The sequence below is a fragment of the Apodemus sylvaticus genome, chromosome 7 (assembly GCF_947179515.1).
Source record: "Apodemus sylvaticus chromosome 7, mApoSyl1.1, whole genome shotgun sequence".
Lineage (NCBI taxonomy): Eukaryota > Metazoa > Chordata > Mammalia > Rodentia > Muridae > Apodemus > Apodemus sylvaticus.
In genome coordinates this window covers 16350414-16377587 of record NC_067478.1, presented here as the reverse complement: position 1 = coordinate 16377587, position 27174 = coordinate 16350414, and the positions used below count along the sequence as shown (strand labels likewise).

At 49.3% G+C, this 27174-nt stretch overlaps 1 protein-coding gene across 2 annotated transcripts in view; it reads right to left on the bottom strand.

Annotated features, from left to right (window-relative positions):
- Mapkapk3 (MAPK activated protein kinase 3) overlaps positions 1 to 27174 on the bottom strand; it is a 36922-nt gene extending 9748 nt beyond the window's left edge. The window contains exons 1-3 of one of the 2 annotated variants that reach the window (XM_052187388.1): positions 26835 to 27174; positions 26429 to 26705; positions 500 to 639 (exon numbers count right to left, since the gene is read on the bottom strand). In XM_052187388.1, the coding sequence (XP_052043348.1) occupies positions 500 to 639; positions 26429 to 26653 (365 nt within the window). In that variant the 5' untranslated portion in view covers positions 26654 to 26705; positions 26835 to 27174. Of the gene's footprint in view, positions 1 to 499; positions 640 to 18521; positions 18702 to 26428; positions 26706 to 26834 lie in introns of those variants that run through there. The other variant, XM_052187389.1, reaches the window with a different exon arrangement.

Genomic DNA, 27174 nt, shown 5'->3' with positions numbered 1-27174 from the left:
TGGGTGGCAGAGCCAAGACTGAGCCCCAAATCTGAACAGCTAGCTAACCTATGGAGGAAGGAGAAACTTGAAAGGCAGACAAAAAGAACACAAGCAGTGGGGATAGGGTCTGAGGAAGGCTAAGGTTGAGCCCCAGGGCTGGTGGCAGAAACCCAAAGTAGAGCAGGCTAATGACTCCTGGCCCCTGGACTCATTGCCAGCATCCAACAGAAAAGAGAAAGCCAAAGGGCTGTGTATATCCTACTCTTCCCCAAAGCTCCCGGCCCACACATTCAGGGCTTGGCAGCTTTTTCTGACAACTCCTTGCAGAGTGGAAGTCCTGTCCAGGAAGGAAAGAGAGCTGTGGTAGTATTTTTCCTGTTTTGGTGGAAAAGCTCTATGGATCCAAGCCCTGGGACTGTCTACGCCTCTAGAGCTGAGGTGATTGATGGTCAGAGCTGCTGTCTGAAGAAGAAGAAGAAACTCCTTGGATAGCAGTGATCCCAGGGCACCTGCTTACCATTCCATGACGATGAGGAGGCAGCGCTTGCCGTGATGCATGTTCTCATACACGTCCAGGATGCGCACGATGTGGGGGCCGCCCGAGGCCTGCCAGTGGTGGTCCACCTCCTGCCGGGCCTTGGGGCTGTCATACAGGAGCTGTGGGAGGGAGGCACACAGGGTATCAGGCTCTCCCCTCTCTTTGCTCAAAGATACCTGTGACCTGCCCAAGTACCAGACATTTATCTATGAGGAGCAGAATGAGAATTCAAACCCAGTTTTTCCTGCTCTACGGTCCAGTGAGTCTCTGGTCTTGAGGGGGTCAGCCCTGGACACAAGCAGCTTGGCCAGTAATTCTAGATGGCCCTGGGAGGTGGGTGACAGGCTAGAGGTCAGAGGTCAAAAAAAAATCCCTATTTCTTTTCTCAAAGCAAAGAAATGAAGTGGAGATTGAGCAAGGTTTGTGGTGAGTCTCATGAGTCACGGGGCGCCAGGCCAGGGACCACATATCTTTGGAGCCTCATTTTTTACCCTTGATGACAGGTTACCCAGTTATTCAGGCTGATTGGCATCTGCATATACCAGGCCCTTGGTGACTCCCTGCTTCTCATAATGTCTCTCTGTGGGAAAGTGGGAGTGGTAGAAAAAGGAGAAAGGAAAAGCTCAGAATACAGAGAAGTTGTTGGAACCCATACAGAGGTTGTCTGAAGAGGCGGCGGGGCCTACTAATGGGCATTAGTCTACCCTGTGGGAGCTGGACCTGAGAGGAGGGAGACAAGGCTATACTCCTGCAGGAGCCAAGGTAATTAAGACATCACATTCTCCAGGAGTGGGTGCAGAAATAAAACTGTCACTCCCAAGAAAAGTATTTCTAAAAGGAGTTGCTTGGAGCTGGTGAGGTGGCTCAGTGGGTAAAGGTTCCTGTTCCCAAGCCTGGTGACCCAAATTTGATCCCTGGAACCTACAAGGTAGAAGGAGAGAACCAAATCCTGCAAGCTGTCCTACACACACACACACACACACACACACACACCACACATTCACACACTTAATTAAATAAATAAAATAAAATTAGTTGTTTGGTCCTGACCCCCCTGCTTTTAACAGAACTCCTCAGCATCCCTGAAACCTCTGTGGAGAGGAAGGGACAACAATGCTGGAGAGAGATGGATCCACCTCAAGATGACCTCACCCTCATCCCAGGCCTATAGACCCCACATTATAACACAGAGCTTTAAACTCAGGGCAGGGAGGACCTTAATTGAGGAAAATAACAGCTTGGTGGAATTTGGTGTAGGTTTGGGATTGAATTCCTTCAGTGACTTACTGTGACCATAAGTAAGTATGCACAGCTCCATCCCACAGCCCACAACCCAGGAAAATGCAATAATAACAGAGTCCCCCCCCCCCAGATTCATCTCAGTAAAAAGCCGGCATGAGGATGTAGGCGGGTGTCAGGAATCTCGCTCAGGTTAACAGCTTTGGGCTATGGCTGCCTTCCCTAAGGCTGTCCGGAAATGAGCAAAGTCGGGGAGTGGGAGAGCCTGGGCGGGTGGGGGGGATTGTGAAAGAAGTCAGCATAGGGAGGGAGAGGGCCCAGATGGGGACAACAGTGACAAGCCACCCCCAGCAGGCTGGCCCGTTCAAGGACCAGCTATATTTTATTTCATATTTGAGGAAGGCTATGCATCAAAGATCTGATCATCTCTGCTCTGCTCAGCACCTGGAGGAACTCAGGATGTACCAGCCTCAGTTGCCCCCATACAAGATGGGAGGGGAGCCAGGCCACTGTACACAGGGCCCAATTAAGACAGCTTTGGGACCAAGCTCTTCAGATAAAGATAGGGCAGTGTCCCAAGGAAGGGAAAGGGATGTAGAAGTTTCTTCTGCCCTTTGGCTGCTCCTCCAACTCAGGAAGTGTTCCTCTCTGCTTCAGCCTGGAAACACATGCAGTGCCTGTGCAGAAATCCAGGGAGGCAGGGTTTAATACACCCCTCTGTCAGTTCTGAGATCCCTACTCTGTTACTCTGGCTCGGGTAAGAATGCCTGGGACTGCTGGGTGGTGGTGGCGCACGCCTGTAATCCCAGCACTCTGGGAGGCAGAGGCAGGCGGATTTCTGAGTTCGAGGCCAGTGAGTTCCAGGACAGCCAGGGCTATACAGAGAAACCCTGTCTCGGGGGGGGGGGGGGGGGGGGGGGGGGAGGAATCCAAAAAAAAAAAAAAAAAAAAAAGAATGCCTAGGAGTGCTGTGTGCCAAGGCCACAGCACGGTCTGAATACGGTAGAGCCTGCAGCCACTGCAGCAGCCACCCTCCACTGTATCCTGGTGTGTGTGTGTGTGTGTGTGTGTGTGTGTGTGTGCAATCTACCTCCCAACTTTCCCTCTCCCCTACCTCTTGCTCCTCAGGTCCCTCCTCCCCAAGCTGATGTGTCTCCGGTCAGACCTCCCAGACTGGCTCTAGACCCCTCCTCCCTCTGCCTTCCTCTGACATTCATTCCCACCTAAGTCCTCCCTCTTTTCTTCTCAGAAACCCCAAGCTCACAGGTGAAATGCACCCAGTAGGGTCAGCTGCCCTTTCTCATCTCCATCTGTAAACTCAGATCTCTTTTCCACAGGTCCTCTAGGTAAACAATGCCCCGCCCCCTACCCCCACCCGCACACTTGTCTTCTTCACCCACCTCATGATCTGCTATCCCTGGGCCCTAAGTCACTTGTCCAGGTGGGAAGGCTGCACTTGCTATTTCTACACAGCCCCTCCTACCAGTCAGATTATAGCAGGTGCGGAGCAAAAGCTGGGTAGAAGAACTGGGGTTCCCTGGCTTGTCCTCAAAGGAAACACTGGGCTCCTGGGAAAACAAAGGAGTGTGGGATGGCAGAGGCTGGAGGAGGAGAGAGATGAGGGAGGGGAGAGGGTGGCACAGAAGGGCCGCAGAAGCTCAGAGCTGTGCTGACACAGAGGGGGTTGGGGGCAGCTCTGGGACAAACTGTGGCCCTACCCTACTTCCCAAGCAGACTAACTAGTCCTTTAATACCAAAGCCCTGAGAGTAGGCACAGGCATGGGACAGTGCTGTTCCCAGTAAATCAATGAATGCCTCTCTCTTCAGGGGAGACCACAGGGGTCAGAGCCCCGAACTTAGTCCCATTCAGGCGGGGCCCAGCTGCCAAGAAGTCTCCTAGACTGTCTCTTTTGTCACCTTGACTTGTCCCTCAGCATAGCCTCAAATCTGTATGCGTGTGCTGTATGTAAGTGGATGTGGATGTGTGGGTGCACATGCCTGTTCGTGAATATGTGACACGTAGAGGTCATCAATGGGTGCCTTCTTCTAGTCTTCTCCATCGTTTTAGAAAATTATTTTTATTTTATGCATACGAGTGTTTGCTTTGCACGCATGTATGTGCACCAAATGTGGGCCTGGTACCCAAGGAAGCTAGAAGATGGTGTCAGATCCCCTGGAGCTGTGGAGTTACAGACAGTTGTGAGCTGCCATCTTTCCAGCCCTATCTTCCTCTCTCTCTCTCTCTCTCTCTCTCTCTCTCTCTCTCTCTCTCTCTCATCTATCTCTCTATTTGGAGACAGGTGTTCCCTGTTTCAGCTATACTGGTTGGCCAATGAGTCCCTAGGATCTGCCGCCTGAGCCCCACCCAGTGCTGGGATTCCCGAAAAGCTCTGCCACACCCACCTTCCAGATGAAGGTTTCCCAACTCAGGTGCCGATGCTTGCCCAGGAAGTATTTACCTGCTCACTAAGACACCTCTCTAGCCCCACAAATCTGTTTGTTTGTTTGTTATTTCTGTTTTATTGAGGTTAGGTCTCATAGAGTCCGGGCTGGTTTTGAACTTACTCTATAGCCAAGAATGACCTTGAAGTCCTGACCCTCCTGCCTCTACCTCTTGAGAGTTGGGATTACATGCGCCACCACACCTGGTTTATGAAGCGTTAGGGGTCAAGAGCTCTACCAAGCAGAGAGCCTCCAGATCTCATAAAACCTACGTTTCCTCATCTTCTTTCCCCATAGCTAGAGCCTCCTCCCTCCTCCTCCTCTTCTCTCCTCCTCCTTCCCATCGCCTCCCCTTCCTCCAAGATTCCCCTTTAAAGTTGCCTCCTTCCATGAGCCCTCCTGCCCATCTTTCCTAGAAAGGACTCCAACAGTCAGTTTCCTTTTGCCCTTAATTTTTCTCTCTCTGCCTATATTGTTTCTGTTTGTTTATTTAGTATAATTTACAGTCACTAAAATGTACAGGTCTCACAGGTCTGGTTCAATGAGTTTAGACAATCCCACACACCCTGGGAGCCACACCCCCATCAAGATGGAAAACATTCCCAGCTCCCCAGGAAGCTCCTGCGTCAGAGTCCTTTCTACCTCCTCTGCTGAAGTACTCACAGCCTACAATTAGCTTGTCCCTTTGATCACTCCTTAAACAAATATACACAGATACCGTGCTTCCAGTGTGCCAGGCTTTGTTCTGAACATGATACAAATATTAGGCAAAGAGGACATAATTATTGTTATTTTTTTAGATAAGAAACTGAAGCTCTAAGAAAGGAAGTAACTGGGCCCTGATCACTTGACGGGTCTGAGGCTCCTTCTTTTATGGTAGGGTCCTGTACTGGCTAGGAAGGGGGTTGATAGGGAGGGGGAAAAGGAGGTCCTCGGCTGTTTCAACCTATAAAACTGTAGGGAGGGGCTGAGGGTCTAGTCGCAGCCTGGTTCTGCCCTGGCCACTGTCACTGAGAGCGTTTTGTCATGGCCAATACACTAAGTCTAGGTCCTGTTGGTAAGAAGGATTTAACCCAAGGTGGGAGGATAGTAACAGTTCTCACAGATCACAACATAGGGCACTTGGTCAGGGTGGCCTGTCCAATGTGCAAAGACCTTTCAGTGAACTTCCTAGATTGTATCTAGTTGGAAAGTACCTTGGTGGGGGGGGGGAGGGGAGGGGACGGCACCTACATTATAAGCAAGACATTCCGATTTACAAAAAGTCTCCATCTTCCCTTTCCTAACCTTCACTGACTAATTGTGGCTGATGATCTTGACCTCCCTAAGACTAAGCTGATTGGGGTGGAAACAGTCTGTCTCATTCCGTGCATCTCTGTCACGGAAGAGTAAATGCCACACCCAAAAGCCACAGGTGGTCATAAAGATTGGCCAGCAGACCCCTCCGCTTGTGTGGAGGAAGAAACGAAGATGCAACAATGGAATGCCACGGGCCATGTAGCTGGGATCTATGTCTGCTCTGCCCTTCCCAGAAATCAATGCGGGGTACCCCGCCCCCTGTGCCAGGCTCAAGTGGACTTTATGGTTTTCTTCCTAGAATTAGAGTTTAGCCCCTTCGTCCAAAATGGAACTTCTCAAAAAACAGAGTTGGCTGAGCTTTAGAGTGAGCCCACAGAGCAGGGTCTGTCTGCTTGGTCACCTCTGGTTGCCAGTCCCCAGGCACAGGCCCATCCACAGAGCCCCGCCCTGTCTCTGATATTACTTGCAAATTAGGTGACTACATCCATGAAGGAGGCCAGAAAGAAGGAAACTCTCACGATGCTTTACGAGAACAAGATAAGAGCAAGAGGCAGGCTCCACAAAGGTTGGGTGTGACATCCTGGCTAAACTTTCTGTACCTCCCTCCTCTGTGGCAAACTAGCGCCTACTTCCTCTTCCAGGGACCCATGAGAACTTACTCCAGTCCCACGGCGAGTTGACTTCATTCATGCAGGTTTATGATTCTACATGATTCTTCTTAAAAGACATCCCCAAGCCAGGTGGTGATGGCACACACCTATTGTCCCAGCACTCAGGAGGCTGAGACAGGCAGATCTCTGAGTTTGAGGCCAACCTGGTCTACAGAGTGAGTTCCAGGACAGCCAGGGCTACACAGAGAAACTCTGTTTAGAAGGTGGGGGAAAGGTGTCCCCCAAGCATGAGGATGAGCACAGGCCCAGGGACAACTCTGTCCTTAGTATGTCCTTGTCTCTCTGGGCCTCTGTTTCCCCAAATGTAAACCGATAAGACTGTAACCCTTAGTAACAAAGGGAGCCTTTGGACAGGGCCTACTTGCAAAGTACCTGTTGTAGCCACTGCTACAGCACCACCCATGGAGGGAAACCTCATAGCCACACACCTAAGCCCACTCCAGTCTACTCAAAACGGGCAACAGTATGTCCAGTCACAGCTGTGGGAGGAACAAAACTATTAGGGAAAGAGCTTATGCCAACCCAATGGGCAGAGACCCTTGCTTCACATCAGTCCTATGACTCCTGGGCTCCTCAGGGCTCCATCAAAGCTCGGAGGGTCAGCAATGACACACCTGGGCAGCTCCACCACTGCAGCTGGTACCCAACAGGTGCAAACAGCTGCACATAGAGGGACCTCTGTGCACATGCACACATATACTCTATGGCTTCCTTCTGAGGAATCAGGGCTCCTGGCTGTCGTTGAAGTCTGGACCCCACTGAAGCTTGGCAAAGCACTGAATCTGAGGCAGCATGCTCCCCGATAAATGACACTTCTCTGGTCTACACCTTTGAGGCAACGGTTTCGGTTTCTACCTTGCCTTCTTCCCTTACCCGCCTTTGTCAAATTCTCTCTCCTGTCCTCAAAACTGGAAGCCAGGTGGCCAGACCCTAGCAAGCCAGGGACTTGCTGGTGCCCTTCTAGCATCCCCAAGTGGAACTGGGCTTCATAAAAGCTAGTGCCCCCCACACACAGCACCTCAGAATTCTGCCTTTTCTCACCCAAATAAGACCTAAGTGAGGGTGGATTGATTCTTGAGTTCCAGAGCTAAGAACACAACAGCAGCATCTGTTTGTTTGCAAAACAATTTGCAATTTAGAAAGCACTCTGCTGTCCTTTATCTCATGGGAATGCTTGGTGCCACCCTGTGAGGCAATCGGGGTGGGAACCATTAGCCTCAATCTGCAGATTAAGGAGAGGGAGGCTCAGGAAGATGAAGTCATTACCCTGGGGCCTCCAGTCTCACTGTGGGGGCTGGGAGAGGAGAACTGAGTTTTGAGAGAGCATCTAAGGGGAGTCAAGAAGAAGGGGCAGTCACAAGCTAGAAAGCCACAGCTTGCACAAGACTCAGGAGACCAGATTCTAAGTAAATGTGTGAATGTATAAGCACAGGGTGTGTGCGCATGCGTGCCAAAGTGCACACGTGGAGGTATACGCAAAGTAAACAGAAAGTACGGGATGTGGTGGGAACTGGGCATTTGGAAATGCATGCATCTCTACTTTGTTGATATTAAACTCTCAGAGCGAGACTTATCTAACTGTCTATTGTTACTCCTTCCAGTCAATTTCTCCAAAGTGACTAGCAGAGAATTGGCCACAAGGAGGTTTTCAAAAGAAGAATGAAGCTCTTGCTGCTACAACTCAGCTATAGCAGCCTTGTCCAAGACAGAGCCTAGAAACTTCCATTGAGATGTCTTTTCCCACCGAGATCCTAGCTCCATGGTAGGACAATTGTTACCCTTCCATTACCCATGGCCTGGAACTGTGTTCTCTCTCCCCAGAGTTACCATCGCACAAAGCTGGGATGTGAGCAGCAGAAACACGGCCTTGGGAACCAGCTCTAAATGCTCTTCCCCAGTCTCCTGCAGCCCAAGGGGGGCCACTTACGTACAGGCACATACCCACCCTCACAGCCTGTGTCCCTGGATCCAGCTTACTCCGGATCTGGGTTTCTCTCAAATCAAAGTGATCACATCTCTCTCCATCTCTCGATAGACTATCTGTCTGGACAGGCAGCTTCCTCGGACACCCCTGCTAACAAATCCACAACCTCCACATGCCCCAGTCAGATCACCTGCCACCTGGGCATGGCAGCTCTCCGGCTCAGGGTGGAACACCCGCTTGTTCCAGGGGAAGTGGGCTGACTTTTAATCTTCCCTGTCAGTGAGACAGGAACAGTCAAGAAAATGAAGCTCTAGATGTCTCAACTCCACAAACACAAGCCCGGGGTCTCTTTTTTCCTGTCACCCACAAAGCACTCCAAACCCCATTATCTCCATATATCTTGCCCACTGACCACAAGATCTCAGCACTATATAATTCCAAAGCCCGAGCAAAGCCAAAGGGAGAAAAAAATAAAATAAGACAAATGAACAAAAAAAAAAAAAAAACCCTCTGATTGTCTATAGAAAAAAAAAGGTAAAAGTACCAGAAACCTATTTAATTTTTTAAGTACAAAGACAGAGTTTAATTCTGAGCTTCCTGAAAGTTTTGGCAAAGAAACAAACCAGGTACACGCTCCTGTTTTTACAAGAGACCAAACTCCAAAAGGGATTTGGTATCAACCCTCCCACGAAAGTCAACAGTCAAACATTCCAGCAAGACCTCACATAGTAACTTTGAAAAAAAAAAAAAAAGATATAGGAAGATACAAATGGACTTGTTTGTTTGTTTGTTGGTTGGTTGGTTAGTTTGTTGAGATAGGGTTTCTCTGGAACTCACTCTGTAGACCAGGCTGGCCTCAAACTTAGAAATCCACTCGCCTCTGCCTTCCAAGTGCTGAGATTAAAGGCGTGCACCACCACTGCCCGGCACAAATGGACATATTTAATATGGATTCCCCTTAAAGACGATTCAGCTCATTGTACCTGCCTGGCACACAAGCTGACCGGGCCCTTTACTTTCTGGGATTCCAGTTCTGTTCTATACTCGAGGACAGAGAGGAGCATCAAGGACTGCTATATTCCCTCCAACACCTTCTCACCCACGTAAGAGGTTCCATCCTGCCTCAGGCCAGGGCAAACAGGAAGCTGAAACACTTCTCACTGCTGATGAACCAGGCTGTGCATGCCCAGGGTCAAGAACCGGTGCAAAAGAACTGAGCAGTGTTACAGGAGAATAAAGCTAAGCTCAAATCCAAATGGATCAAGGACCTCCACATAAAGCCAGACACTCTGAAGCTAATAGAAAAGAAATTGGGGAAGACCCTTGAGGACATTGGTACAGGGAGAAAATTTCTGAACAGAACACCAATAGCGTATGCTCTAAGATCAAGAATTGACAAATGGGACCTCATAAAACTACAAAGTTTCTGTACGGCAAAGGACACCATCAAAAGGACAAATCAGCAACCAACAAATTGGGAAAAGATCTTCACCAATCCTACATCAGATAGAGGGCTAATATCCAATATATATAAAGAACTCAAGAAGTTAGACTCCAGAAAACCAAACAACCCTATTAAAAAATGGGGTACAGAGTTAAACAAAGAATTCTCACCTGAAGAACTTCGGATGGCGGAGAAGCATCTTAAAAAATGCTCAACTTCATTAGTCATTGGGGAAATGCAAATCAAAACAACCCTGAGATTTCACCTTACACCAGTCAGAATGGCTAAGATTAAAAATTCAGGAGACAGCAGGTGTTGGAGAGGGTGTGGAGAAAGAGGAACACTCCTCCACTGCTGGTGGGGTTGCAAATTGGTACAACAACTCTGGAAATCAGTCTGGCGGTTCCTCCGAAAACTGGGCACCTCACTTCCAGAAGATCCTGCTATACCACTCCTGGGCATATACCCAGAGGATTCCCCACCATGTAATAAGGATACATGCTCTACTATGTTCATAGCAGCCCTATTTATAATTGCCAGATGCTGGAAAGAACCCAGGTATCCCTCAACAGAAGAGTGGATGCAAAAAATGTGGTATATCTACACAATGGAGTACTATTCAGCCATTAGAAACAATGAATTCATGAAATTCTTAGGCAAATGGATGGAGCTAGAGAACATCATACTAAGTGAGGTAACCCTGACTCAAAAGGTGAATCATGGTATGCATTCACTAATAAGTGGATATTAACCTAGAAAACTGGAATATCCAAAACATAATCCACACATCAAATGAGGTACAAGAAGAAAGGAGGAGTGGCCCCTTGTTCTGGAAAGACTCAGTGAAGCAGTATAGGGCAAAACCAGAACGGGGAAGTGGGAAGGGGTGGGTGGGAGGACAGGGGGAGAGAAGGGGGCTTATGGGATTTTCAGGGAGTGGGGGGCTAGAAAAGGGGAAATCATCTGAAATGTAAATAAAAAATATATCGAATAAAAAATTTAAAAAAACACACAAAAAAAATAAAAGCTTTTGACTCATACCGTTTTTCCCTGTAGGGAGCACATATTCTCAAAGAGGAGGCTATGGATAAGCAAAAGCACAAAAAATTAGAAAGGGGACTATGGGAGGGGGCAGAAGGGGCTGGAGAGGTCTCTGAGGGTGACATGTGTGAACACACATGATATGGAAGTCAAAGGGGGGCTGCTGGGGGCGGAGGGGGAAGGGGAGGGAGAAGGAGAAGCAATGAAGACAAAGTACGTTTGAAAACGCCACGATGAAATCCAGTACTGTGTGTGTTACTTAACAAGCCCTGCCGCACTTTCTCCTGGACAGGTTTCCAACTCAGCCATCTCCCAGGTCCCTTCAGGCTCCTAGCTCTACAGTGATTGGGGACTGTGACCCCCCCCCACGGGAACTACTTCATTGTTTTTATAAAAAGACACCATTGGAATACTAGAATTCGTTTTTCAGCCTTTTTGCTTGTTTTAATAAGATGAAGCCCAGGCTGGCCTCAAACTCAGGATCTTCCTACTTCACGTTCCCAAGTGCTGACATCACAGGTATATGCACCACACCTGATTCCAACCTATTCATCACACACACACACACACACACACACACACACCCCTCCTGGCATTCTGGAAGGGTTATTAACACACTCGCCCTTGGCCCTCACCTGCCAGTGTGCCCTGTTGCCTGTTTTTGCGTGTTTTTGCCTGCTGAGAACATGAGCCACAGCCTCAGACTCACATCTGGGTGCAAGCATCATTCAGGCCAGTTCAGGGCACAGAGACAAGAGTCTCTTCCTTTTAAATATTTTTAAACACTTGTTTATTTTTATTTTTATTTATTTATTTGTTTATTTGTTTTGGTTTTTTGAGACAGGGTTTCTCTGTGTAGCCCTGGCTGTCCTAGAACTTACTCTGTAGACCAGGCTGGCCTCGAACTCAGAAATCCACCTGCCTCTGCCTCCCAAGTGCTGGGATTACAGGCGGGCACCACCACTGCCCGGCTTAGTTTTATTTTCTGTGCACGTGTATGCTGGTGGGATCGTGTGCCGTAGTAGGGATATGGGGAGGTCAGAGGACACCTTGCTGGAGTCGACTGTCTCCTTCCATCAAGCGGGTACTGGGGATCAAACAGAGATTGCCAGGCTTGGTGGCAAGCGTTTTACCTGCTGAGCTATCTCACTGGCTTTGCAAGAGTTTCTTTAAGCACGGACCTTATGAAACCAAAGTCGGCACAACTCCCCATTCCCCCACACGCTCTCCCCGAGGCCGTATCCTCAAGAGTACTCGTGCTATTTAAAGAGCTGGTAGTGATGTCAAACCTAACTTCTTATCCCCAGTTTCAAATTAGAGCCTCAGACATGTGCCATTACTCTCTCACACTCATTTTCCCAGCTTTTGTAGCTCATTAAGAGAGCTAATGGAACCAATTTTGCAGCTATGGATTAGTTGGCCTCTCTCCAGATCAGGCCGCGCTTCATTAAGTTCTGACCACGGCTTGTCCTCTGTCGCACCCTGGTCATTTACCTTCTCCTCCTCAGATGCAAAGTTCCAGGGAGGTCAGCTCGTAGGATAGCAGTGACCCCCAAATGTCCAACCCAGGATGGATGCCTAGCGAAGGACAGTTTGGGGTCAGCGTGAGCACCCCTTTCAAAGCAACTGCTCTTCCCTGTGCACAGCTCACACTTGTGCTGATACATCTCACATTTCGCTCACCGTATCTTGAGAAGATAGATATGGGGAAAACTGTCTCTCTGTGAGGTTACATGACTTACCCAAAGTCACACAGTCAGATAATGAGGCAACACTTGAACCCAGAGCTGTTGGAATCTAGGTACACACACACACACACACACATACACACACACACACACACACAAATACTTATGGGGTGGTTGGGGGAGAGAGAGAGAGAGAGAGAGAGAGAGAGAGAGAGAGAGAGTTACTTTCTTTCCATAGCTGTGAAGAAGAGTTGGTAATCCTCCTACAACATCAATGAGGGAAAGATAAACTAGAGGCAGGGTCTAGCCAGTCCTTCCTAGACCTAGGCCCCACACTTCTGGGTCCAGACCAGGCTAAGTAAATGTGTCAACAGTGGCAGATGTTTGCAGATCCCATGCCCTGTCCTAGATATGTTATACCCATTAGCTCTTTTTTTTTTTTTTTTTTTTTTTGGTTTGGTTTTTTGGATTTGGTTTTTTTTTCAGAGACAGGGTTTCTCTGTGTAGCCCTGGAACTCACTCTGTAGATCAGGTTGGCCTTGAACTCAGAAATCTGCCTGCCTCTGCCTCCCAAGTGCTGGGATTAAAGGTGTGTGCCACCACCACTGCCCAGCTACCCATTAGCTCTTGCCCTATGACAGCTGTGCTGTTACCCACCATGCTCACTGAGGAGACTGTGGCTCAGAGGTTTTGTGGCATTCCTAGGTCATGTGATTTGTATAAGGCTATCTCCCAGTCTGAGAAGTCCCTGGGATCCCAGATTCTGCTCCCTTCCCTACAAGGTCTGTCCATTACCAGATCCTACAAACATTCCCTGGCCCTACTTTGGTGTCAGTTCAAAACTTTGGCGGGGAATGCTGTCACAGACACTCTGTCCTCAAGGGTTGGGAGAGGGTGTCTAGGCATGAGTCACTGCCGTGTTTGATGAGGAGATCTGCTCTCAGGCCCTGGCTCCCTCTCTTCCACCTTCTCTCAGGAGCTTGACTCTTACAGAGCAGGCAAGGTGGGAGGACTCCCAGCTGCAAGGCATCCCAGGAGCACAGAGGGCTCCCAAACCACTGCTCCCTTTCTAGATCAAGGCCCGGATTCCCGGCAGATTGGGACCTCTCTGACCACAGAGTTCCTCAGAGTTCCGGGAGGAAAGGAGCAGCTGCATTGCCAAACCCTGACCTCTCCAAGATGCTGACTGACGGCAGAGCCAAGGCACTTCTGGATGTCAGCAGGTCTCAGAACAGACTCCTCCAATTTATTAAATTTTGATGGTCTTGGTTTGTCTGCTTCCTGACAATCAAGAAATAAAGACAAAAGGACCTAGTCTGGTGGGCCTGAGGGAAGGGGAGAAATATTGCCAGGAAAAGAGAAAAAAAAACTGATCTCGTAGGCCAGAGGAGACACACAAGGGCTAGTTGGGGTTAACCGGGGTTCCAGTGCTTCAGGTCACACAGGGCAAGAGCAGCTGTGGCTACAGAGCTTCAGGAGGGACATACCTGAACACTGAAGGCTAATTCATGCCCCTACTCACCATTGGTAGGCCATCCCATACCTCTGAAAAGCGCAGACAACGACAGTACTCATTCTCCAGGCGGTCTCAGGGATAGACTGAGAGCACACAGAGTTCACACCGGCTCAGTGATAAGCCCACAGTGAATGCACTGGGGGACTACTGTTCCAGGGTTGGAAATGGCTTTCCAAGTTTGCTTGAAGATTCCTAGCTTCCTCTAGGCCTTGCCCTGAGATAAATTTACACCCTGCTCCCTATTTCCTGAAGCTTAAAGAAAGCTGGGTGCACCCCAGGAGCAATCCAACAGGTCAGAAAATGGTCTCAGATCTTCAAAGGGGCAAGGGAGACTGGGAGTCCTAGAAACACAAAGGGCTGCCCAGTGTCAACCTCTACCTTCACAGAGGAAAAATTCTCTCTCATTCTATCTAGCTACCTATCTATCTATCTATCTATCTATCTATCTATCTATCTATCTATCTATCTATCTACCTATCTATCTACCTATCTACCTACCTACCTATCTATCTATCTACCTACCTACCTATCTATCTATCTACCTATCTATCTATCTATCTATCTATCTATCTATCTACATTGGGGCTGGAGAGATGGCTCTCTATCTATCTATTTATCTATCTATCTATCTATCTATCTATCTATCTGTCTACATTGGGGCTGGAGAGATGGCTTAGCAGTCAAGAGCACTGGCTGCTCTTCCAGAGGACGGGAGTCTGACTCCCGGTAAGATAATGCTCTCTTCTGGGCTCAATGGATACCAGGCACACAAGTCACACATAGACAGACCTGCAGACAAAATACTCATACACATAAAACTAAATTAAAAATAAAAAGTAAGGGCTGGCGAGATGGCTCAGTGGTTAAGGGCACTGACTGTTCTTCCAGAGGTCCTGAGTTCAATCCCCAGCAACCACATGGTGGCTCACAACCATCTGTAATGGGATCTGACGCCTTCTTCTGGTGTGTGTCTGAAGGCAGCTACAGTATACTCATATACATAAAAATAGAAAAATCTTTAAAAAATAAAAAATAAACATAAACACTAATCAGCAGGGAGAAATTTCACAGGGTCCCACCCTTAGACAAAGAACTACAAGCAATTAACATCTGCTCCAATGCAAAGTGGTCAGATCTGAAACCATATATATACAAACAGTAAAAATGGACTCAGGGGAGCTGGAGAGATGGCTCAGCAGTTAAGAGCACTGACTGTTCTTCTAGAGGTTCTGAGTTCAAATCCCAGCAACCACATGGCAGTTCACAACCATCCATAATGAGATCTGATACCCTCTTCTAGGGTGTCTGAAGACAGCTACAGTATACTTACATATAATAAATAAATCTTTAAAAAAAAGTGGACTCAGGGCCAGGCAGTGGTGACACAGGCCTTTAGTCCTAGTACTCAGGAGGCAGAGACAGGTGGATCTCTGAGTTCAAGGACAGCCTGGGCCACAGAGTTAGTTCCAGGACAGCCTAAGCTACACAGAGAAACAAATGTGTGTGTGTGTGTGTGTGTGTGTGTGTTTAAACTATACAAAAAAAACACTTCTACATACTTTGTCAGACATTACCCCAGTACTATTTATTCTACAGCAGTAGAAAAAAAAAAAGGATGTTTTCATCATAAGAACAGAGACTTTAGTGAACACAGTGTTTTGTTTTGATCTCAGAAATAATGCCTCTTTTTTTTTTTTTTTTTTTTTGTGGTCTGTCTTCACAAGCAGATCTAAGCCTGGCTATAAATATGTGCCTCAACTGGTCAGTTGTGCTGTAGTGACGTCCACATAGCTGGCATAGGGTTAAAGGGGAGAGTGGCTGCCCCGTCTGAGCATGGTGACCTGGACAAGGGAGGTCACGCACAGATGACGCATGCTGAGGTACTCAAGGCCTAGCCAGTTCTAGAGAAAAGGGAGCCAGTACTTCTGAAACTCCCAGAAGAATGGCAGCCAGTCTCTCTTCCTCTGGATGTCACGGAAATGAGAGAAGTATAAGAAATGGAGCTGAGGAGAATGGAGAGACAGCTCAGGGGTTTCGGGCACTGGCTGCTTTTCTAGAGGACTTGGGTGCAATTCCCAACATCCACAGCAGGCATCTCACAACTGTCGATAACTCCTCCTAGGGCTTCCGAGGGCACCAGGCATGCATGTGATACACAGACATACAAGCAGACAAAACATCCATGTGCAAGAAATAAAAGAAATAATTTTTAAAAATGAAGTGACGGCAGGGAAGATGGCCTAGATCCCACCACAGGCATGGCAGGTGACCTTCTGACCCCATCCTCCAGCCCTGCATTTCCTGAAGTCCGTAACCGCTCAACTCAGCGTCTTTCCCTCTTCTCTTAGCTTCATTCACGTCTCTGCAGCTCCCCATACAGGTTTTCATGAGTGTAGGCAGCCATCTCTGCATTCAGATTCCTCTAGAAGCACTAGGGATATGTCCAGGTTGCCAGCTTCCTGTTTACCATGACCCTGCCCCCACTCCCAGAACCTCTCTAGTCCTGCTTCTGACTATCCAGAGTATGCCGAAGTCCCCAATACCTAGCCAGCTTCTAGAAGAAAATTTCCCGTCTCCAAGAGCCATGCTGTGAAGTCATGGCCATGAGCAGGAGAAGGGGACCAGGACAGTGGCCTGGCACTGCCAAGGGACACCCCTGTGCAGGGAATGGGCTACCGTGAATCATTTCTGCTCTCTTGAGCCTTCTGGGGATGTTCCCTGGCACTGGGTCAGCCTGACTCAAAGATTTAATTGAGCCCTGGAAGAGAATGGAAAGGAGTCCCCCAAACCTGAGTCACAGCCCCAGAGCCTCCTGTCTCTAGCAGACTACAGATGCTGGTGGCAGCACACAGCTGACACTTTCCCTGGCAAGAACGTTCACTGAGTGGCTAGGGGACAGGCTCCCTGGAACATCCTCTGGCCAGTCTCCATCCTGCAGCTCAACTACTTGCAAGGGCAACCCCAACAGAGATTAGGACTCCCTCCTGCCCACTTCCCTGGCACTGTTCGCGATCCCTGCCCACCCGAAGTGTCCCAATCAGAAGGAAGACCTTTTGCCAGGCGAAGCACCCAGCCCCTCATTTTACAGATGGGCCAATTGTGGCCCATCTAGGGAGGGATGGCAGTGAGCCAGGAATTGGCCACCTGCCAAGCCCGGGCTCCAGCCCAGCTTCGGACACAACCCTGCTCTGTGAACGTGGGTAAGTTACTCTGCCTTTCTGAGCCTCTGTGGCTGCAGCCATGACAGGGGAGTGGTGACCATTCTCAGACTCTGCTGACTGTGGTTAAGCAGCAAGTGGCACTTCCCTCTAGCTCCTGGTTACCTGCCTGAAACACAGCTTGAGAAGAGGGCTGGTCATGTGGGGGAAAACCTGTAAAACAAGTTCTCGGTCCTCTGTAGAGGTTGAACCCCTTGGGAATGGAGCAATGGGTGTGGCTGATCAGGCCATGGCCATGAGTCTGGAAATAGCCTCTGAGATTACTAGAGTAATTAAATATGATCTAAAATGTCTTGGGGATTGTGCCAGATAGTGTAGGGGCAGCTCACATTCTACCCCACCCTACAGAAACAGAATGTAGGTGCAACTCACTTCCTAAGTCCACCCCGTCCCCCCTAGGCTTCCCTGCTAGCTTTGAGGCTCTGGTAGTCTCCGATCCTTTCCTTTTTCCTTCCTTGACTTTGGCCAGGTAACCTCAGGAGTCACAATGTGCCTGACCACACTGCTGTCCAAGCTGCAATCTCAGACCACTGGGCCATAAAGAGGTCCAATAAGGAGAGGCCGCAGCTAAAGTTGGTTTCCCAATCTTCACAGGGACGCCTCAAGTTACAGCCCAAGTGCGCCTGACTCCAACTATTCTGCCAGCACCTGGTCAGAGCTGACAGCAGGAGGGGACGTGGGTACAGCCAGATGCTCTTTGCTCTTGACCCACCCCCACCCTCCCTGAGAAAGGGGGGGGGAGGGGGAAAGAGCTGTAGGCTGACTAAAATGAATCCAGAGCACCTGTCCTGCCCTGCCCTGCCCTGCCCTCAGCCTGTGGGCTGCAGCAGAGGAAGCCCGTCCCAGCCAGAAACACGTTTGAAACAAGCAGCGGCAAGGCCTGAGAGGGGAAGGGTGAACCACAGCAGAAAAGAAAAAAATTGGTGGGAAAGGGGAAAGGGGAGGAATCGAGGCAAAGAAACCAAACCAAACCGTGGTTGCAAAGAAGCAGCAAAGACAAAGGCCTGGTCTAAAGAAAGTGGTAAAGTTAACCCCAACCCAGCACTGAAATCGAAAGCAGTCCTCTCAGCAGTTCTGTCTGTCCTTTCAGGGTATCCTGCTTCCCAAAGCAGGTGCCAGGCATTCCTGCTCAAGGAAAAGTCTCCGTGGTTCCCACACAGCAGGGTTTCTATCACAACTGAAACCCACAATCTAATCCACTTAGTTCCAAAAGGGCAAGGGGGCGGGGAGGAACTAGGCAACCCCAGGTTCCTGCAAACCATTCTCTCCCCCCATGAGGGTTGGTTCCTCCAGACGCAGAGGGAACTTGGTAGAGCCCTTGTATGAGCCAATAACGTATACCAGCAACAAGTTGTACCTGAGCGACCCAAAGGAGAGCCCCCATCCTCTGAGAGTGAGTGCTAGCCTTTGCTGTCTCCTTAGGAATGCAAAGGTGGGTACAGCCACCAAGACTGAATCCTGCTCTCTGGCATCACACAAACCCAGGTTCGACCACAGAAATAACCGCTATCATCCTTACCTCTTGCACAATGGCTGGCACACTCAAACATGGGGTTGGGGGCACGGGAAGGTGAAGAACCACAGAGCCAGGGTTTTCCTGTTCCCCAAATTCAAAGCTAAAGAGACACCTATTGTCACAGAGACCAGACCCTGACCCAGACATCTCTTGGGCACTCCCAGCAGTAATACTTCACCAGTTCCTTCTGTTCCCCACCCCCACAACACCCTTCAGTCCCTCCACTGTTTCCTAAGCCTGTGACATTTGGCCCCACTGAAATCAGCCACATCCTGCCAGGATCTGATCTGAAGTGAGGAAGTGGTACTCCGCAGCAAGTGCTAAGGATCTAAACCAGACATATTGTCACACACACCAGACTGTCACTGTACTTCCTTCTCAGACCAGAGGTCTGGATTAAAGAGGACAACACCTTCCAGAAAGAAGCCCCCTCACCCCACCCCACCTCTTGTCTTAGTAAGGGTTTCCATTGCTATGGAAGAGGCACCGTGACCCAGGCAACTCTTATAAAGGACAACATTTAATTGGGGCTTGCTTGTGGATTCAGAGGTTCAGCCCATTTATCATCAAGGCAGGAAGCATGGCAGCATTGAGGCAGGCATGACACTGGAGAAACTGAGAGTTCTACATCTTGTTCTGAAGACTAACAGAAGACTGGCTTCCGGGCAGCTAAGAGAAGGGTCTCAAAGCTTACTCCCACACTAACACGCTTCCTCCAACAAGGCCACACCTCCTAATAGTGCCACTCCCTGGGCCGAGCATATTCAAACCACCACACTTCTGTTCCCCAGTGAAGAGAATTCTTGCCCACTCAACAGCCAGACTTTGTGCCTGGGCTCCGTTTCATGAGGCCTGAGACAAGCTCTACACGGTCAGAGGAGCTCCACATCGGCCATAACCTCTTACACTGACCTCATCCAGTCACATCTGAGAATTCACAAGGCTAAAGAGGGACTGCAAAGATTCCCAATAAAATTGCAGAGGGCAAAGCAATCAAATTTCTCAGGCTTTACCCAAACCCTGCCATCTACTAGATATGTACTTTAGGCAAGTCTATAGTCTCTCTGAACCTAAATGTCCTCTTTCATAAAAGGAAAATGATAAGAACTCATTAAAACAATGCCTGCAGGGGCTGGAGAGATGGTTCAGTGGTTAAGAACACTGACTGCTCTTTTGAAGATCCTGAGTTCAAATCCCAGCAACCACATGGTGGCTCACAACCATCCATAGTGAGATTTGATGCCCTTTTCTGGGTGCCTGAACATAGATACAGCGTGCTTATATATAATAAATAAATAAATATTTTTTTAAAAAATGCATGCTGTACATTAGAGACAGGGCCTGCCAGATAGATGTCTCTAGAAAACTGTCAGCTGTTCATGCAGAACCAGAGACAAGAGAGATGGTCCCGTGGTTAGAGCACTTACTGCTTTTTCCAGAGAACTTGAATTTTCTTCCCAGTAAACCCAACTCACATCTGCCTGTAACTTCACCCCCAGGGGATTGACACCCTTTTCTGGAGTACTGGCGATCACATGCACTTACCCACTTATACACATGTATACACATAGGGGTTTCGTTTGCTTGTTTGTTTTTTGAGACAAGGTTTCTCTTTATAGCCCTGCCCTGGAACTTGCTCTTTAGACCAGGTTGGCCTTGAACTCACAGAGATCTGCCTGCCTCTACCTCCTGAGTGCTGGGATTAAAGGCATGTGCTACTCTGCCTAGCTACACACAGTTTCTTAAATAAAATAGATATGATTTTAAAAAACATCTACATAACTAGGTCTGTCAAGATGGCTTAGCAGGTAAACCACCACGCTGGGAATCTGACTTGGCAGAACTGGCTCCTACATATTGACCTCTGACCTCCACATGCAAGCCATGGCATGCACATACTCAAGTGTGTGTATATACACACAAATGAATAAATATGTTTTTTTAAAAAAACACTTTTTAATTTACAATACCAAGGAATGTTGGTGTTAGCTCCTAGAGGACTGTGGGGAAAAGATTCTGGAAGACCAGCAGAGCAGAGGATCTTGAAGGTATGCTGGTAGCCCGCCTTCAACCAAGCGTGATATAAAAGCACAGCTTCCTAAATAGTGGGATAGACCCTGGACGGGGTTGCCTAACTCAAAGTAGGAGAGGTCAAAACTTTGGCAACAGTAAAAGGTTTCTGAATATAAAACCACCGAACATTTCAAAACCAAACACATAACGCATCCAAGGTGTTTGCTGCAGTGTGGCCTGTGCTGCTTGCTCCTGTTTGTTCCCTGCACCCTTGGTTCTGAACATGCACCACATGCACTCTGCCGTGTGCCTGCCGCCATGTCAGGCCACACGGAGGCTGCCTGACTGAAACCACCTCAGCTGAGAGTTAATACACTAGTATATCATGAATGACAGCGGCTTTAAAAACAAAAAACAAAAAACGTGTTTATGAACTCGTCTGCTCTTACAGAAACACAATGGTAGCCGGGCGGTGGTGGTGCACACCTATAATCCCAGCACTCTGGGAGGCAGAGCCAGGCGGATTTCTGAGTTCGAGGCCAGCCTGGTCTACAGAATGAGTTCCAGGACAGCCAGGGCTACACAGAGAAACCCTGATTTGGAAAAAAAACCAAATCCAAAACACCAAAAAAAAAAAAAAAAAAGAAAGAAAAGAAAAGAAAAAAGAAAGAAACACAATGGTTTAATTACAGAAAACAAGACCTTTAATATTTCCCTACCTTCATTCCTCAGCATGTATTACACGATTACACGATTATAGCTTTGGATCACACTGTTAGAATATTTGACTTTTAAAATTGCTATTTGAGTAGTTGACTTGAGTTACACTTTTTTAAAAAAAAAATCATTAAGATGGATTTTGGCTTGAGATTAGGACAGAATTTCTAACAATTTCTAAAAGGGCCATAAATATACTTCTTCCATTTCTCTTCTTTTCTCATGTGTTTTATCTGCATATATGTATGTGCACCGTGTATGTGTGTGTGTGGGGGGGTGTATGTGAGCAATGCCCACAGATCCTAGAGGAAGGCAATGAATACCTTAAAACTAGAGTTATAGACAGTTGTGAATCACCATGTGGGTGATGGGGCAGAACTCTGACACTTCTGTAAAAACAGTCAGGGCTTGGCAGTGCTCTGCTATCTGGCCTGCCCACTCTTCTTTGTTAGAGACAGGATCTCACAGAGCATCCTGCCTGGCCTAGAACTCGCAGAGATCCACTTGCCTCAGCCTCCCAAGAACTAGGATTAAAGGCATGTGCTATAACTCTCAGTGTCATTTTATAACATTTATGCAAAAAAAAAAAAAGCCTTAATGACTATAAAAAAATCGCAATATTGACCAACTCTGGAAAAGGCTCTAAGTCCAGTGGCATCAAAAATTTCTTTTCTTTTTCTTCTTTTCTTTTTCTTTTTTGGTTTTTTGGATTTGGTTTTTTTTGAGACAGAGTTTCTCTGTATAGCCCTGGCTGTCCTGGAACTCACTCTGTAGACCAGGCTGGCCTCGAACTCAGAAACCCACCTGCCTCTGCCTCCCAGAGTGCTGGGATTACAGGCGTGCGTCACCATCGCCCGGCGAGCCAAAATTTCTTTATGTCAAAAAATAAACAGGCACGTTTATTTCATTAATATGTCATTTTGCTTTCATCTTTGATAACTAGTCATATTGTAGCTATGACAAAGAATTATTTTAAAATAAATATCTTATGATTTACTATCAACAAATGTATGGGCTGTAATACCTATTTTGTATATCTACAGACCCAGATTCATGTAAAACTTTCCCCAGCAAAGTAGGAAAAAAAAATTGCGCAGGCCCTGGTAGGACAGTCTCGGGACAGACACTCCAGCCTGGTCTAAAGCCTCTCTGACACTTCGCAGGTCGGATGCTCTCCTCTCCGAAAGAAAACCTGTTTAACCAAACCGACGGACGGTGCTGGCAATTCAGGAACCTCCACCGGGCTCCTATTGTTTTCCTTCTAAGGGTCGAGAATCTTTGGGCAGTGAAACCCTTGCCTTTCCGGGGACTCTGTTGTGCAGGGCCACTGGCCCACCCATGCCTATGTGACCTGTTGAGGAAGTAACAAGGAGTGGGGGCTGGCTGATCTGATTGGTGTGGAAACAGTGGGTGAGGGGGTGGTGGCTGCCAGGTGAGAGGAAGCCTGCCCTGCCTGGCTGCCCCGCCTCAAATCCAGCTCTGCAGCACCAGTCCCAACAGGTCACCTCTGCCCATGGAGCTAGAGGGTGGGGTAGCCTCTCCCTCTCCCTCCCCCCTCCCCCCCCCCTCTCTCTCTCTCACACACACACACACACACACACACACACACACTCCCCTCAGCCTCTGACTCTCATTCAGGCTTCTCCCTGCCATTCTGGGTGGAGAGAGCCTCTCTGCTCACAGGTATGGCCCAATGGCAGATAGGTGACAAAAAGGACCTTACAGAAGGACACTTCCTCCCTCAGCAGACCTCCCAAGCACCTCTCTCTGGGAAAGTGACCCTTCTGGATTCCTTTGTGAAGTTCCAGGCCTTGAGGCTGAGAAACAGCCTCCCCTGTGGTTAACAGGGACTGGAAAAGCTCCTTTTAGAACTTTGAAGGGCTGAGCTTGGTGATGTCAATAAGTACTTATGAGACACTACGGTATGCCACACCCTGGACCTAGGTGCTCCAAAGGAGCTTTGATCCAATAACAGTACAGCTTTAGGGGCAAAGAAGATTCCGTTGCATCAAAAATTACAAACTTGAGACAGCTTCCTGGAAGAGGTGGCAGCGGAATTGAGCCTCCATGGGTGGGAACAGCGCACCATGACAGAAGAATTACAGGGCAGCCACCTCTAGGAGCAAAGACCAAAGGACTGAGCCGCCAAAGCCTTGCACTCTATACTCAGAGGTTCAATGTGTAGAGAATAAAATCTAGGACCCTGGTGACACCAAGCAAGCAAGCAAGCAAGCAAGCGCGCTGGTCTCGAGGGTATTATTTCCAATCTATCAGGGGAATTAGATCCTCTGTAGCATGTGCTTCCAGACAATGTTGCCATGGTCCTGCAGCACACATCCAGAGCAGCCTAGCCTACCTCAGCCACCAGCACCAATGGGAAGAGAATTGTTGAGAACGAGGCAGCCCAGTCATTCCCTGATGCTGAGATTGGGAGGAGGATACTCGCTGTAGAGACCCCCTCTGGAAGATACCCCAGCCCACCAGCCATTCTGTTCTCTTTAACAAAGAAGAGGAGATACTGGGAGCCCAGAGCAGGGAAGGAAGGGTCCCCAGTCCCGTTGTGTAGCAGCAAGAGCAGAAAAAAGGACCTAATTCTCCTCCCATGAGTTCTCCTCCCAGGTCTCCCCAGGGCCTTCCATGTTGTTACTTGAAAGTATTTAGTGCCCTGGTCACATCTGTGTTTGGTTGGTTAGGCCGAGGAAGGAGCACAAGATGCCAGCAGGAAGAGTATGAAGCCTGCGTGCCCCCACATTCTCCCTGAGATACACCCCACCTTCCAGTCCCAATGGTACGGAAAAGGGATTGGACTCTGGCCTGGGGAGAGAGGCCTTGCTGTGCATGAGACCCAAGCAGAAAGAACAGTGGTCAGAGGTGGAGAGAAAGGGGAGGGGCGCAAGGCAGGCCTGCTCCTCTAGGGTCCCACTGAGAGGCAGTAGCTACAGGGACAATGACTACGGTCTTCCTGTTTCACCGATGCTGGCCGCATTTAGGCTTCCTGCTAGGTACTATCTAATCACTTGGGCAACCAAGCCCAAAGATGGGCATGAAAAAGCAATGCCCCGAATGAGTTCAGGCTACAGGAGCAAACCAAGCCAGCCTGGTGATCTGAGCTATAGGTCTCGGAAGGCACAGAGCCCATGACCTCCAAGGCTGAGCTAGAGCAGCTGAGGAGAAGTTAGGGCCGCTCGGGGCTGGCACTGTGCTGAGGCCTGCAATCCATCCCTGCTCTCCTGGGAGAGGACAGAAAGTGTTAGCTGACACAGTGCCGGTTCCTTCCCCAAGGCCAAGCCACCAATACAATACATATACAATACAGCCAGAGGTTGAGCTGGCCTCTTCTGGAGGGCAGGAGCCAAGATCAGAAAGAATCAGAGTGAGAGCCACATCTAATCTCTGTCTCCCTTGAGGGTCACTTTAGGGCCAGATCCCAGAGCCTACAAGCCTCGCTGACCCATACTCTTAAGAGGTACAGAGGTGAGACTATTTCAGAACTGCCACTGTTCCCAGACCAGGACTGGGAGAAAGGTAGGGTCTTAAAGTAGGAAGAGCCAGGGTAGAAGCTGCTACAGTCAAGAGTTTCTCCAGTCCTTAGTCAGACAGTCATCTACGAGGGAGGTGCTCAAAGCTGGACTAGCCTGGGCTACAGACTACCAGCTCCTACCCATCCCTGCCTTGCTCACATTGTCTGAACCCGAGGGTGAGGGTCAAAGCCTCAAACCTGAGAAGAGATTCTCCGGCCTCAATCACCCACGCACCCTCTCCCAGGCTGCCTCTCAGTTCGAGCAGAAGGATGACTGGTGATAAGGGAGAAGATGAAGGCTCACTGTTCATCTGCTCATACCTATCTGCCTTCAGACAAGCCCCCTTCTCACTGGAAGACTCAGAAAACCCCCTGTGTGGGACCCCAAATCCATTCTACTGTTGGGTTAATGAATAAAGAACCTAGCACTCAGCCCTCAGGTCAGGCCTTACCCTGCCCTTGACCCACCTTCATGATCCCTCTAGGGTCCTATTTGGAGACCACCTCCTCTGCTTTCAGCCTGATACACCAGGGAAAGACAAAGAACAGGGCCCGAGTCCTCAGTCAGATAGGTTCTTGCGGATCCTGTGCCTGAAGAAAGTGCTGGAACCTCTCTAGCACTATTCCAGGCCTATATCAAGAACTCGGCGTGTTTTATCTCCTCTTGAGTTCACAGCAACTCCTGTTCTCTCCCTGAACAAAGTCGGGTATCGCCCAAGGCCACAGAGTTGGCACCCACACAAGATAGAGATTATAGGGACAGCTCTAGGACTCTGCACCCTGGCTCCTATAAAACAGGCCCTCACTAACTTCCAGAAGTCACTCACTCTCAAGCATAAAGTTCCATGTAGGTGCCAGTGGCACTACCTCCCACTGAGTCTGGTTCCCTAGTGACAAAAATTCAAGGGATTCTGGAGTAGTGGGATAGGGGTGGGGTGAGACACGGAACCACGTGCCTGAACCAGATTCAGGTAGTGAGATCAACTACTCCAAACCACTCTCCCATCCCACCTACAGCACCGTGCCAGGCCTCTAGGGAACCTTGAGTATGATGTGCTAAGTGGTTCCCATGTCTGTCCAGGATGGGTCAGCCTAGGGGTGAAGCTTGCCCCTTCCCACAAGGGGCTACCAATTCATCTAAAGCTCAGTAGTCAGAGAACCCCAAGAGGCTCGTAGAATCACCTCAGCAGGCAGGGGCCGTGGGGCGGAAGCAAGCCCACCCTGAGCCTTGAAAGCTCAGCCCTCAAACAGAGGGAAACTTAGACCCAACGCCATAGCAGGAGCTACTTGCAGGGGATAGACAGCTGAGAGTAAGCATCCTTTGGGCCTAAATACAAAGCCCAAGCCAGAACCAGCCTGCACAGTCACTCCCTCCTGCCTTCCGGGTACAACAGCTCTACTCACGTTGACTCCTCCCCTTGCTCTTTGAGACACATCCAGAGCTTAGGTAGGTCAGCCTGGGTTAGCCTGTTTTCCCTCATGTGTGAGGACAAGAGGACCATTGAGAGGACCATCAGCCTGACGCTAGAGGAAGAGTATGAAAATAAAACACGATGCTGAGTGTAGATGTTTAATAGAGACCCGGACATAGATACATCCACAGGTTTCTGCCGTTGGACCCTCCAGGTCACCCCAGCCCTCAGAGAGATGGGTTACTAACCTTCAAGGCACACTTCTGCCCAGAGCGCCGATGGTAGCACTCCAGTACCTTGCCGTTCACACCCAGACCCAGCACTTGCTTGGACAACTGATAGTCATCAGTCACCGCGTACTTCTTCGGTTCCCGTCGCACTCCTGGGGCCGGAGCACCGCCCAAGGCGGGCCCACCGAGCGCACCTGGTGGGAGCACAAGACTCCCCTTCTCCCCTGCTGTCTCGCCATCCATGGCCCCCACGGGGCGCTCGGAGGTAGGCCCAGCCTGGCGCGTCCAGAGGCACCTGAAGGAAAAGGGAAAGAGTCACTCCCCACCGGGACTTTTTGGACACACCCCAGCTTCGGTTTCTCCAGAACTAGATTGACTGGGCTGCTGGCCCAAGACAAGCTGGAAACTGCCTGAGAATACCTACGTGCAGCAGGGGGAGGCGATCCCTCAGCCCAGGCACGTGTCGAGTTAGGAAGGAGTCCGGCGCTGTGTAGCAGCCAGGTCTTGAGAGCCGGCCATACAGGGGCGCAGGAAAGGCGGACCAGGCGAAGGCACACTTGGTGGCAAAGCACTAGACGGAAATCATGCTGCAGGCGAGACGGGCAGGAGATAGTGATCCCTGGAGTCCGCTGCCGAGGGGAGCCCTGGACCCAGAGTCTCGCCGCCCGCGTCCCACGTGACCCCCACCCCCTTCTCGGCGCGTCATCCGTACTTGGGGCCCCGCTAGGTCAGCCTTAAAGGGCCAGGCTTGTCCCGGCTGGGCA